Here is a 13351-nt window from a genome sequence, read left to right as displayed (position 1 = left end):
GTACTCGTCCCCAGGTGCGCAGGGGAAATCTAACATGGCGGGCTACGGGAAGCAAATTCTCGTACGGGACGTGTTTTTATGGTCCATATCTGCCATCTATCTCTTTGCGTTTTCCTCTCTCTACATACAGATACCAGGTAGATTGTAAAGATTTGGTTGAAACTGTTCATTTTTCTGGCGTAAAGGTTTGTGAAGTGTTTTTGTCGATCTATCTTGTATGCAGGTCTCTATGGACAGAACGGCGTTCTCCCTGCTAAGCTTACGCTAAGGGAAGGTGAGATATGTAGTACTTGTTAATGTTTGTAGTCGTTCAGGTGAAGATTATAGCAAGGATGCTACCTCCTTTCGTTTAGGGGGAGTGTTAACGACTCCCTTATCATTTTAATTTACCACGCGCCAAAATCACTGAATGAGCTGTTGTTTTAATTTGTTGATTCATGTTAAGCGATGATTTAAATACACGTGGTATTTGGTCGAGCGTTAATGTATATTTTTTATGTATTTTTGAGTTTGCTGTCTTGTAAAAGAAGTATTAGTGTAGTCGCTTTAACAATTATCGTGTTTAAATAAAGTCTTTGTATTGTATTGTATTGTAGCCCCACACTTCATTATGCATACAGTTATTGGATAAATAGAACAATGGATTGCCTTTAGCACTACGGAATGGTATCGGGTTCTACAGAAATCTTCCACTCTCGGTTTAATAAGTGCTTAATTAAGCCTTTAACACTCAGAAGTGACTAACATTCGTAACCTTTTTCCCTCGATTCCAATATTTTTTCTCGCAAACGTTGTCTTGGTTTTAAAAATAGAGAAGCCTTTCAGCCAGAGGGTGTAATCGTGTTATAACACTTAGTTCTCCAATCTAATTTATTAGGAAATGTATGGTAGTAATGAGGGGGAATTACCAAATTCATCTTGGAAGTGAAAGGGTTTATTTGGCCATAGCTGATCATGGCACAGAAGAAGGCAAGCCTGCAAATTAAACTACCTAATACTTTTACATGGGTAATCCTGGTCAAAAGTTACACAACATGAATTGCAATTATTTTGAAATTCAAATCATCAGGATTTTCTGCCTGCTCTGCGAAATTTGTTTTAGCATGCAAAAGTAGAAAAGTGTGTTACGATGTGAGTGAACATTTATTGAATAGATAATAGGAGTAAAATAAAGGCTTGTTGTTATGATGTGTGAAATTAGATCTAGAGTTTAAGATCAGTTTTAAGCTGTAAATTCATATCTTTAGTAAGCCAATCAGTGGAAGAAAATTTCTGGCACAAGCCAACCCTGTTGTGGTTCACGCCAAGGCTTGGACTAAACACAGAAACAGGAATGGAATTGTTATGTTTGACTGGAATGCTTCTCTCTCTATTGGCCATGGCACTGAAGTCCTGGAGGGACTCCATCACCTTCTTTATTCTGTGGTTTCTTTACTACTCTTTATATCAGGTAAAACAAAGTGTTTGCTAGAAGGCTGTTTGTTATGGGAAATTGCCCTTCCCTTGCACCAATTCCATTGATGGTTGAAAGATGGCTTTTAATGATGGTTCTTTTCTTTTGTTTTTATTTTACTCCTCCTTGTGAATTCATGATTTTAAAGTTGTGCTAACCATCTTATAACTTTGTCTATTCTCATGATCAGTTTAATGGCAGGATATTGTGATAAAGGGTAGAGTTATTTGGGTTAACATAGACATACTGTTCATGTGTTGTTTCCTCTGAAAATTAAAAATTAGAAACTTGTTTCTCTCAAATTTAGGTTGGACAAACATTTGTTTACTTTCAGTGGTAAGTTACATGCAAATCTTCAATGACTTTTTTGTTGTCACTAAAAATTATTTTGACTTAATTCATTATAAATCTTGTATTTTTTCTTTCTGTTGCATTTTCATTAGGTTCTTTTGTTTTCATTATGCATCTGCTCAATTTCTCTTTGTTTGTATCATTCATATAAGTTATTTACGGTAAATTTGATTCATTCAGCTTTATTGTTTAATTGCATGAAATCATTTTATATTGTTTTAAGCCAGTCATTTGTTCCCAGATCTGGTACAATGTTTTTAAGTGTCTTTGTTGTTCTTTATTTTGTTTTCTTGTGTGTCAATTTCTTTACATAAAATTGTAGTAATTTACTATTTGTAATTTTTTTTTGACAACTGCTTCAATTGTTCACTTTGTTTCGATTCTATAATTGGTTTCGTTTTGTTTTGAAGTATACTGAAGAGTGTGTTTTGTTTGGACATGTTCAAGTATTTTTGGCCATCACACTTTAAGTAGATTTATCAGAGAAAATGTTTGCAGTGGCATTGGTTTATTTTCAGCTGATTATTTACCAAGGCTTGTGTATAGTTTATATTTCAATAAAACTCAGCCTGGACTGTTAGATAGGTTGTTTGCTTATGTTGAAGGTGTTCCATTCATGAATTTGTGTTCCTTTTTTCAGGGATATTCTGCTCATGGAAACTGGATTTTTGACAATTCTGGTATCTCCTCTCAATATATTCAAATCCAAGGATAACAAGTAGGTAGTACTGAATTTACATGTTTGTCTAAAACTCATTTAAGTTTACCCTTAACCCTTTAACCCCTAAGAGTGACCAAGACAGAATTTCTCCTTACAATATCAATAAAATATCAAGCAGGCAGGTGATGAGATTAGAGAAGAATTATATCAATCATGGGATTATCAGTTGATACAATTCCAAATTCTCTGAACTAACATTACAATAATTGTATAGCAGATAGTACGGAGAATTACTAACTAGATCTTGGGAGTGAAAGGGTTAACCCTTTAACCCCTAAGAGTGAATGGCATCTAACTTCTTCTTACAATATCACACCAAAAACACACATTAAGGCCATGAGTATTAAGGAAATGATCACCAACTACTGAAGCTCCTGATTGTCAAATAAGTTCTCCATGTCAGCACCTAAGGAACTGTATAAAGAATGGTAAAGAGAATGTACAAACTGATTTTAGGGTGTAAAGCAAACGAAATACTCTCTGCTTTACAATGGTCAAAGCTAATATTTGTCAACTGTTTCAGATCTCAGCGTCACCATGATAACATCACACTGTGGTTAGTGAAGTGGCTGGCATTCAGACTTGTGTTTTGTTCTGGAGTTGTTAAGTTGTCAAGCAGATGTCCAACATGGTGGGGGCTTACTGCTCTTGACTGGCATTATGAGTCACAGGTATGCTGGACATTCTCATGATGCACTTAGTATAGGTAGTAAATCAATGTACATGAAAAAATTATGTGTGTCTGATTGGCTAAAAATGAGTACATTTTTCATATAACAGGAGTGTAAAGTCATAATGCAAGGTCAAAGTTGTATCACTAGTGTAAATTTCAAAAAACGCGTGCACTGCAAAATTTTGTTCATTTTGACTTTCTGTGATGCTTGTGCAATGTTTTCATTTTTGTGAGTGCTTATTATACCAAATTGCAAGAGAAATCATGTTATTACTTGTTAGTAATGTACATGAGGAAACATCACAGAAAGTCTAGATAGACAAAATTTTGAAAGTGTGGGTGTAATTTGTAGTTTGCACTTCTCTTACAACCATACTCGTGTTACAACTTTGCACTTTTGTTACAACTTTGCACTTGTATTACATGTGAGTATTCTCATTACTTGTTTGCTGGAAAATTTAAGGTTATTTTGGGAGAAGTTACACACTAATCACTTCTGGAAGTTACAGTGTTAAGCACATGTGTTGTCTTATTTATTTTATGAAGAAGAATATACAGTTGGAGATTATATTAAAAGATGTACTATTTTCATCATCAAGTTAAAGCAACTTTCCCTTTCTCTAAAATAGAGAATTATCTGTGTTAGCTGGAAAAAAAATTATGGCTTCCGTAATGTCCCTGTGCCACATCCAATTCCTAAGTGTAGGGAAAGAATAGAATTCAAATGCTCAGCATATGAGGGGGTCATCCCATGGGCTTTACATTGATAGGTGCACAAACATTTTTCCCTCTATATGTCAGCAATTTAGAACTATCTTGAATATAGAAAAAATGTTAATTCATAAGAGCCTATTTGAAGTAACTGCTGAAATGAATCTACTTTTTGCGGGTTCGCTAAGTGCAGTGTGAGTGGGTAAGTTGATAAGCCTTCTGAAAAATGCAAGATGCTAGTCCAAAATTTGAACTGTATATTTGAATTATCTATTTGTTTGTTTGTTTTTTTGTTTCAGTGCATTCCCACCCCACTGGCCTGGTATGCCCACCAGCTTCCAAAATGGTTTCAGAAGCTTAGCATTGTCTTAACGTGAGTAGTATCTGGATATAATAATATAGTTTCCTTATACATTACGTCACAGTACTATTGTTTTCCAATAATATTATATTTGGTTCATTTTCTTTATAGTTTAAGTCTTACACATCAGAGAAGTGTTACTAGTTGCTTTGTAGACCACATGTTAACCCTTTACACCCTAACATCAGTATCCATATTCTGTATACTCTTCTCTATATGCATCTTCTGGTACTGACAAGGAGAATTCACTTAAAGATCAAAGCTTCTTAGTTTGGCAATCATTTCCTTTATTTTCATGATCTTAATAAATAGTTCAGCAGTGTTTCAGTAACGAGAAAGTAGATGCTGGTCTCTCTTAGGGTTTAAAGGGTTAGAAATTTGTTAAGATAGTTCCATAAAGAAAGCCAAAGAGAGATTTTTAAAGGGAAAACATTTTGGCAGAAATGTGACCCCTTTATCGAATCTAAATCTATCTTCTAAAACAGGCTCTTTGAATTCTTAAATTGAATACTCCTATTACATCAATTTTATACCATTATTATTACTTGACTTAAAGTTGAAACCCTTTATTTTTTAATTTAATTTTTACAATTTAAAAGGGTTATATTACTTAGAATTACATCAGAATCTTGGGAGGTTTTCACCCATTTGCAGAAGCTGTCAGTCATTGTTGTACTGAAACATTAACACGCCAATGATGTTATCCGTGGTGCGTTATTGTTTTGGTGTAACTATGTCATCAATCAAAGATGGAGAATAAAATTGCAATAGTGTAGGCAAGACTTCACTTGCTCACATAACTAATGTGCAAAAATGTAAAGGTATGCTGATCATGCAACTTAATTCAATTCTGAAATCAGTCTCCTTCAAACTGACCATTTCATAATAGTAACTACTTACCACACACCACACCTCATTGTGTAATGGTAAAAGGCCTGATTAGAGTCCAATTCAGTCTGTAATATTATTATACATGTGATTAAAAACTTGGAGGACCACAAGAGGGCAGTAAGATTAGTAAGAGTAAGATTATTGAATAAATAAAAACATGCGCATTAGCTTGATCAACTGAAACCTAAGAATTCATTAGGACTTAAATTAGATCATATGAAGCTCAATTGAAGTATTTGAAACACTTTAACCTAGATATTGAAATGATGCAAAAAATTGCAGAGTGGAGATGTGGGTATTATCACATTGGCTCTCTCTCAAAGGGCCAATGTTCACAGTGTCAGTTTTAAAAACTCTTTACAGTGGCCAAATTACACTATGGACTCAATTGATAAACCCAAATTATCTTTTTATACCCACAACTGATGCAACACCACATATTTTCATGTTGGTTTGTGGCACATGTGGTGAACAAGATGAGATTTAGCTACCTGTGAATGTACTAACAGTTCATGATGGTGCTGTATAGTAGCACAAAAGTAAACTAAGATATTTTACTTGGCGTTTGTTTTTCCTTTTTTTCCATTTCTTTGAGAGGATTATATTTATTTTTGTTTTATCAGTTTTCTCCAATACTTTTTTTTTTCGTTATTTTCGATTTTCTTCCTGTTTCTTTTATTTCAGATATGTTATTTTAATGGCACTTTCTTGGTTGTTTTTTGTTCCTGTTCGATCCCTGAGAATATTTTCATTTTATTCACAGGTAATTATGGTTTGGCAGTTTTTCTTTTTTCACCTCAATCGTAATGGTGACTTCAAATTAATTTCTGTTAGGTTCATTATTTCCTCAACAACCTGATCCTTGTTGCCTAAGAGATTTTATAAAACGCTGGTCACCAAGACTGCTACCTGTAAGACCTCCCACTGCTATTTGTTCAGCAGGCAAACTTGCTTTTGTGTTTGTATTGCACCCAACAATACAGCTGCCTATGACACCGTCTGCAGCCGCTCTCTGAGAAATTTATTGAAACCCTGCATAATAATGCAAAACAGGGGAGTGTGGAGGAGGCTCTTTACTTTTCTTTTATGTCATCAGAGACAAACGAAAGTTTTTCAATGCATGATCATTCAATATCTATGAACAAACTAATGAAAGAACTTTTCAATGTATGTTTCATTGTTTAATGAAAGCCACATGCTTAAATTCCAACTGTAGTTATTCCCAAGTCCTTTACAGGTGTTGATGTTACAACATTGTTTCTCTGTTGTTTATTTAGATATTTTTTCAAGTTCTGATTATTCTTACTGGCAACTACAACTTCTTCAACTTACTGGCAATTTCATTATTGTTGCCAATTCTTGATGATGAGCATTTGGTCACAATTCTACCATCTTGGCTTGGTAAGAAGACTTGAGAATCCTTTGCTAGGTTTATTTGTGTTATGTTTTTACAGTTATTTACTTAATTTAATTTCCTTCTACAGTTGAAAGATCCACCGTTCACAAACCAGCTCAGAAAAGCACAATTGTGAAGGTGCTAGGGAGAATTGCATCATTTTCAACAATAGCAGTCATAAGTTATGGGATGGTCAGGCTCTTTGCTTTAGAGCTTTCTTCTAAAAGCATTGTGAAGGCCAAGATAAGTAAGTAGCAAATTTTATCAATTTTTTGGTCCTCTTAAATCTTTCTTTTTAACCCTTTATCCCCTAAGAGTGACTTGTATCTAATTTCTCCCTACAATATCAGTCCTGAGGCACACATTAAGGTCACGAGAATAAAGGAAATGATCAGCAGCTTAAAGAAGCTATTGATTTTTAAGCAAGTTCTCCTTGTCAGTAAGTTAAAAGTGTGTAGAGAACAGTATGGAGAATATGCATACTGATGTTAGGGTGTAAAGGGTTAACTTAAAAGTAGGTGAGGGGTGGTTTAACATTCTACATTTAGCTATTACCCACTTTCCATTTTATGAATGAAGCCTGTCTTTCAATCAAACTTTCTACCGGCTAACATTTGTCTGCTTCATTTTGTGTATAGCATTCTCTCAGAATCAGTTCTTCAAGGCAGTGGATCAAGCAGTGCCAGTTACCATATGGCTTGGTGTCTTATCGTTGAGTGTTGAGATTATTGCATCAGTGTCAGGGTAAGCTTAACCCTTAAATTACCATGATCTGATTGTTAATTCTCCAAACTACCTGCTACACATTTCCTCATAAATTTGGTGTCAGATCAAGATAACAACTTCTACCTGATAAGTTTGAGTTTTCTCATCTATTGTTGGCTGGATAATCTATAGATATTATATAAATAAGTTACATATCAATCATTTCTGAGAGTTGAAGGGTTAACTTGAAGGATAACACCACATATGTAGTGATTGTGTGCTACAACATGCATGTATCAGGTGACTGGATCCTTGCAGGCAAGGATCAGTGAGAGAAGAAAGTTAGGATCTTGCAGGCCTGTTTTAGGGTGTATGTGTGGCATATGCTGTTTGTTAGTGTGGGTAGTTGAAGGTATGTGCAACAACCAACAGCTTACCGCATAAGTAGAAAATAGTTATGAGGATGTTTAATAACCCAATGGTTAAAATCAGAATATCAGGGACCTTGTCTAATTTGGCAGTGTGGCCAAATTGTTAGGGTGCTGGGTTTGAAGTCTGATAGTCCTTGGTTCAAGCCCCTCCATCCCGTCAATTACTGGATATTTTATTGGTTGCCCTTGGTTGAACCTGATTAAGAACCTAGGCAACCTAATTTCACGGCAGTCAACATTTATATGAGAACTTACAGAAGCTAACTTGAAAAAACCTGGGTTCTTACATGCACGTTTTTTTAATTCTACAACAGTTGTATTGATTTTGTAGGTGCATCAAGCAAAAAGGCATCTTGAATAAGTTATGGTCATTACTGCAATGGGCAGTATTCAGTTATGCAGCTCTAGGAATGTTTGCTATAAGCCTGGTGAGGAAAGTTTTTGAGTAAATAAGGGTTTGTGTTGAAAAAATATATGATCTAAACTGACTGAGTATCAAAAGCAGAGATTTTGTTATCTGTATATGCATCTGGAAATGTATAGGGAATAGTATGGAGAAAGTGCATACTGATATTAAGGTCAATAGCTCAGGGAAGCCAATGATTTCATTGTCAGCACTAGGTGCTATCCATCAGTTCACAAGGATCTTGTAGGCTTACTTCTCAATTTTCTCACCCCAGTCGAGAGATATCTAAGTTATGGGCCTCTTGACAGATTTTTGCCTCACGGGCAGTTACTGTGCCGTGGTTAAAAAGGGCTAAGATACTAACACAAGCTGTTTTTTTTTTAAATTTTATTTTTAAGGTTCCTTACACAGATATCAGTCATAGTGCTAAGGCAAATCTGTGGCCTGTGATCTCAAGATGGCGTCAAAAGACAGATTCCTTTGAACTTGTGAATGCATACGGATTATTTAGAAGGTAAGGAATGAAGTTCACCTTCCAGCAAAACTACTCTTGCACTTTGCATAGCAGGCTAAAGGGATTTTCCTCCTCTTCTCTTGACACTTTAGTATGACTGGTGTTGGTGGGCGCCCAGAGGTCATCATCGAGGGAAGTAATCATCCTGAGGGGCCCTGGTTGGTAAGATGTCTATTACTGTACGTTACGCGCAGGTTCTCATAAACAGTGGGGCATGAGGGCCAGGCCTGCAAGATTCAAGCCGGCAGGGGCCTGTGAGAGGTCTGGCACGAAAAATGAGTCACTCTCATTTTCGTGCCATAACCGCCGCAGACCTCCCGCAGGCTCGCGTCCCTTGTCGGTGTTTGAATCTCACTAGCTTTACTGCCCGTGCCACAACATTAATAATAAGAGCCTGCTCGCTGGCCACCATTCCTGTTTACCTCCTTGATCAATACTTCTTTCTACTAAAGTGGCAGCAAACCTTACCTGTATTTATTTGATTGCTCCTATCATAGGAATACCATTTTCACTACAAACCTGGTAATGTTTCAGAGTCTCCACCGTTAGTTGGTAAGTGAATGGCTTTTTTTTCTTTTACTATTCCTATTACCGAGGTACAAAACCTAGATTAATCTTGAATTTGTACACAGTTGAACCTCAACTAACAGGCAGAATACTTACGTGGAATTGCGCGAGCCATGTAAACAATCTAGATTTTTTTAGAGCAATTCTCACTTGAGTGTCGAAAGTAATCCGGAATGTCGCTGGTTTCCTTTACTTCGCTCTGTGATTGGCCCAAAGAAACTTGCGCCACTCTCTCAACCAATCAGATGCAAAACTAACACCAATCGAGACTTGTTCGCACGCGTTTTCCCTTCCCGCGCTTTGGACAGCTAGCTTGGCTTTACTTTGAATTCTCATTGGTTCTTAAGGTATTTTCCTTTCCTCTGATTGGTTGCTGTGACAGCTTTGGTTTTTGTTATACGGCACTCAATCGAAAACCGCTCCAGCTTTTTTACTGTCACTCACTGCCACATGCCTTCTTAATTTCAGCGCCACACCAGCCACGTCTTGACTGGCAGATCTGGTTTGCGGCGCTTGGAAGCTATGAATATAATCCGTGGTTTGTACACCTTGTCTACAGATTGCTTCAGGGCCAACAAGATGTTTTGGATCTTTTGGCGAGAAACCCTTTCCCGCGCAAACCCCCCACTTACATCCGGGCCCGGCATTACAAATACCACTACACAGAGCTACCAAAGAATATTTCTTCTGTGTCTGATATTCTTCATAACAACAGGTCAGTAAAGTCACAAGATTAGGAAGCACAGCCATGTCGATGAATTATGGAGCTTTCGTCCTCAACTGTCCTATCTAAATAATGCACCTTTAACACAGAATGTTGTGCTGATAAGCAGCCTGAAAACATAAAATCAATATTGTAGTGAGGCTCACAAAACGACTGAAAGGGAAGAGTTGAACTTTTGAAGACCAGACGGAGAAGTCCACTAGAGATGCTTCATCGTTTCAGATGCCTTATCTCCTAGAATTTGGCAATAGATGTCAGAAACGCTTTAATATACGACCGGAATATTTTACCATTCAGGGGCTCCTTTCCAGAATTCCCATCATAGCCAGACGTAAGCATGTGACTTATATGAGTTGGACATTAGCAGAGACTTTTCTTCGATGCAACTTTACAATCATTGTTGAGTTATTTACACCTCTTACTAACCGAGTTCGAGGTCTGTTCTCTAAGTTGTGGACGGAGTTTTTAGCGCTCGGATTTTTGGCTGAAGCGCAAGGCGCGCAGGCCATAAAGCCGAACTGAAAAAATGAGGTTCCGGAACTTACAGTACGGACTGAGAAAACGAGGTTAGTTAGATATTTATCATATCTTTAGGTTCAAATAGAGGGTAAAGTTTCAATTGAAAAAAACTTTAGAATTTTTACCACCTCTACACTTCAGTGACACATCATAGCGCATGTACTAACTGAGAGTTATGCTGTTGTGGATTAGGTAACAAATTGCGGTTTTCTCTTCAACATATAACCGGTTGTTATTTCCCTACATAATGTCTATCCTGTTGTGTTTTTCTTTCAGACTGGTAAAGCACTGGTGGTGGAGAGACAGTCCTAGGGAATATCTACCAATCCTGACTGTTAATGAACCAACACTAATCAACTGGCTTAATCAATATGGCTATGCTAAGGTTTGTAATCATGAGTGCCGTGTAGTTTTATCCTAATGTATTGAACTCGTTTTGATCTTATGTGTGGTGGTTTTGAGTGACTTTCATATGACTGAGTGACTGATTGATCGACAAGACGGTCTGACAGACTAACTGACTGACTGATTGATCAACGTACCAACTGAATGAATAGCTTACTAACTAACTGATAGACTGGCTGACCGACTGTCACACCCATTAAACTACGGACTGACTAGCTCACCAACTTATTGTCTGAAAGACTTACGGAATGACTGACTGACTAAATTATTGCTGGACTCGCCAACTTTTACTGGCTGACGGCAAAGTGGCTGACTGACTGGCTAGCCCACAAAATGTGTGACCGGCCCAACTGGCTGACAAACTGTATGACCGACTTACACTGACTGATTGATTGACTGACTGGTTGACTGGCTAACCAACTGGCTGGCTGACTTACTGCCTGACCAATAGGCTGGCGGTCATATTTACTGACTGACTTGTGCCACCTGATTGATTGACTGATTGACTGACATACTGACTGACCAAACAAATGACTAATTAAATGACATTTGCGTCGGAGCGTCAAACGTTTATTTGTTTATCGCGTTCGACAAGAGAAAACGCATCCTAATCATGTCGTTTTTCCCGAAATTAGTCTCGATGGCGGCTATTGATTTTCTCTTATTTATTAGTAATAGTTGACAAATGTAATTATCTTTGTTGCAGAATGATCCATGGCCTGAACGACCGTCAGGTCGGCTCTACAGAGCCATCAAGTATCTGCGCTCCATCGTACGAAAATTGGACGCGCTTCGGTTCATGTTAGGGCTGTTTTCCTGTGGAGTGATTATGGCATTTTTTAATCGCTATCGGTCTTCAAAGCAACGATGAGGAATATACATAAAATATCATGACAAATGGTTGTATTACTTGGAAAAGTTTAGAGATAAGTTTAATGACTATCTAGCGAGGACATTCCCGCCTTTACAAGTTCTTAAGTCCTTCGTGATGAATCAACAGAAATAAGTTCAGATAAAGCACAATATATTATTGCCTTATAGCGTTCGTATGTTTCTTTACATATGAACATGTATGAGAAATTCCTGTAAGAAATGATATGAAGATATAGAGGATATTACATGGCCGCTTGGGGATACCAATTTTTTCTTCGAGTGCTGAAAGTATCTCTCACGAGAGAGGGAAGAGATACTTTCAGCACTCGAAGATAAAAATTCGTATCCCCAAGCGGCCATGTAATGTTATGTTTATTTTATAGATACTGATGAAATTCCTACATAAAAGACAACTACTTTTTTTTTTGTGAATGAAATTTCAAAAGAACCAGCCGCGCGCCTCAGCGGGAAGCTCTCTCATAATTGGCTAATCATGTTAGTAACCATGGCGACACCAATATCCTCACACGTGAAAGATAAAAGTGGTATCTTTACTGCACGCGATGAAGAGATGATTTTTTAGTTAAAGGAAAAATACCGGTATTTCATCAGTATCTATATAATTCAATACAGTATTAGTTTAGATAGAGCCACCATAGCGTAAAGTAATGAACAAAAAAACGTGTTAAGTTGTGCACTCTCTCCAAATGAATACAGAGGTTTGTTATATTTAAATAATCGTTAAGTTCGGACAAAAGGAGGAAATGAAAAGTTCTATTTGTTTCTCTCCATGAATTTGAAGGCAGTTTTTGGCTGTACGGTTTTTTTTCAAATAAACGCCCTTGGCGACTTGGCACGCTGAACCATACGTCAGTATAAAGCTGGCGAATAATTGAGGCCTGGAATTCGTTAATGAAGCACAATTTTCTGCCTCTTTTAACCAAAGGTTTTTTTTACCCTTCTTCCATGACTTAGGGGTAGTTATTGGTCGAGACGGAATCATTTTCCCCTGATCCACCCTCAGCAAACTGTGGCTGAGTCTTTTTGTAACTGCACTTATGCGGAATCTGTGGCTGGAATTGACAACTCCGCGTCTTTATACAAACATGATCTTTAATACTCTACGACTGACGTTGATTGAAACTAAAGAAAATAACAAACGGTTACACTAGTTACACAATATACAACCTAAAAAAATAACGAACAACAAGACTATAAAATACATTGTTACGGCCACAGAAACATTGATCAACTGCTCTTAGCGAAAAAAAGGAAACAATTATATTACATGATGCAGGCTGCACAGAGCGACAGAAGGCGGCAACGAAATGACAAGAAAAGCGTTAATGAAACAAGTATAATCACAGAGTGAAAAGACTCGAATAAATGGACTCCAAACACGCAAAGAGAAAAAGAGAAGTAAAGAAAAACCAGCAAGAAAAAAAATGTCGCACTTAGAACTTACACTTTTCGAGAGGATTACCTCACATAGAAAGTACAACTGTTACAGAGGGGAAAAGGTACACTTTGTTATTATTAATATTAAAGGAAAGTGCGTGAGTCTTGCGAACAGGTTTCCCGAGAATAGTAGTTATTACTCTAGACTTAGGAAGTTCTTGTTTGATTTCTCCTTTTTATTGTTTTTTGTAC

The 13351-nt window shown here is 37.1% G+C and overlaps 1 protein-coding gene across 1 annotated transcript; it reads left to right on the top strand.

Annotated features, from left to right (window-relative positions):
• Window positions 1-17: 17 nt before the first annotated feature.
• Window positions 18-12564, top strand: LOC113670328 (lipase maturation factor 2). The gene is made up of 18 exons (XM_027186448.2): window positions 18-137; window positions 224-274; window positions 1248-1450; window positions 1761-1789; window positions 2445-2522; window positions 3049-3196; window positions 4209-4282; window positions 5846-5924; window positions 6439-6562; window positions 6646-6804; window positions 7196-7301; window positions 8025-8121; window positions 8498-8613; window positions 8706-8775; window positions 9111-9165; window positions 9649-9895; window positions 10700-10808; window positions 11535-12564. The coding sequence occupies exons 1-18, from the start codon at window positions 35-37 to the stop codon at window positions 11697-11699; spliced, it is 2013 nt and encodes a 670-aa protein (XP_027042249.2). The 5' UTR covers window positions 18-34; the 3' UTR covers window positions 11700-12564.
• Window positions 12565-13351: the final 787 nt, after the last annotated feature.

This window comes from Pocillopora damicornis, chromosome 10, assembly GCF_964200805.1.
Source record: "Pocillopora damicornis chromosome 10, jaPocDami1.2, whole genome shotgun sequence".
Classification (NCBI taxonomy): Eukaryota; Metazoa; Cnidaria; class Anthozoa; order Scleractinia; family Pocilloporidae; genus Pocillopora; species Pocillopora damicornis.
The sequence above is the reverse complement of the archived record's forward strand: the minus strand, read 5'-3'. Positions and strand labels throughout refer to the sequence as shown.

Excerpts from the sequence above, each read along its gene's own strand:
- LOC113670328 (XM_027186448.2), top strand. The coding sequence starts at position 35 with ATGGCGGGCTACGGGAAGCAAATTCTCGTACGGGACGTGTTTTTATGG. Across the intron at positions 138-223 it reads TCTCTACATACAGATACCAG|GTCTCTATGGACAGAACGGC; the intron begins GTAGATTGTAAA and ends TCTTGTATGCAG. Across the intron at positions 5,925-6,438 it reads TATTTTCATTTTATTCACAG|ATATTTTTTCAAGTTCTGAT; the intron begins GTAATTATGGTT and ends TTGTTTATTTAG.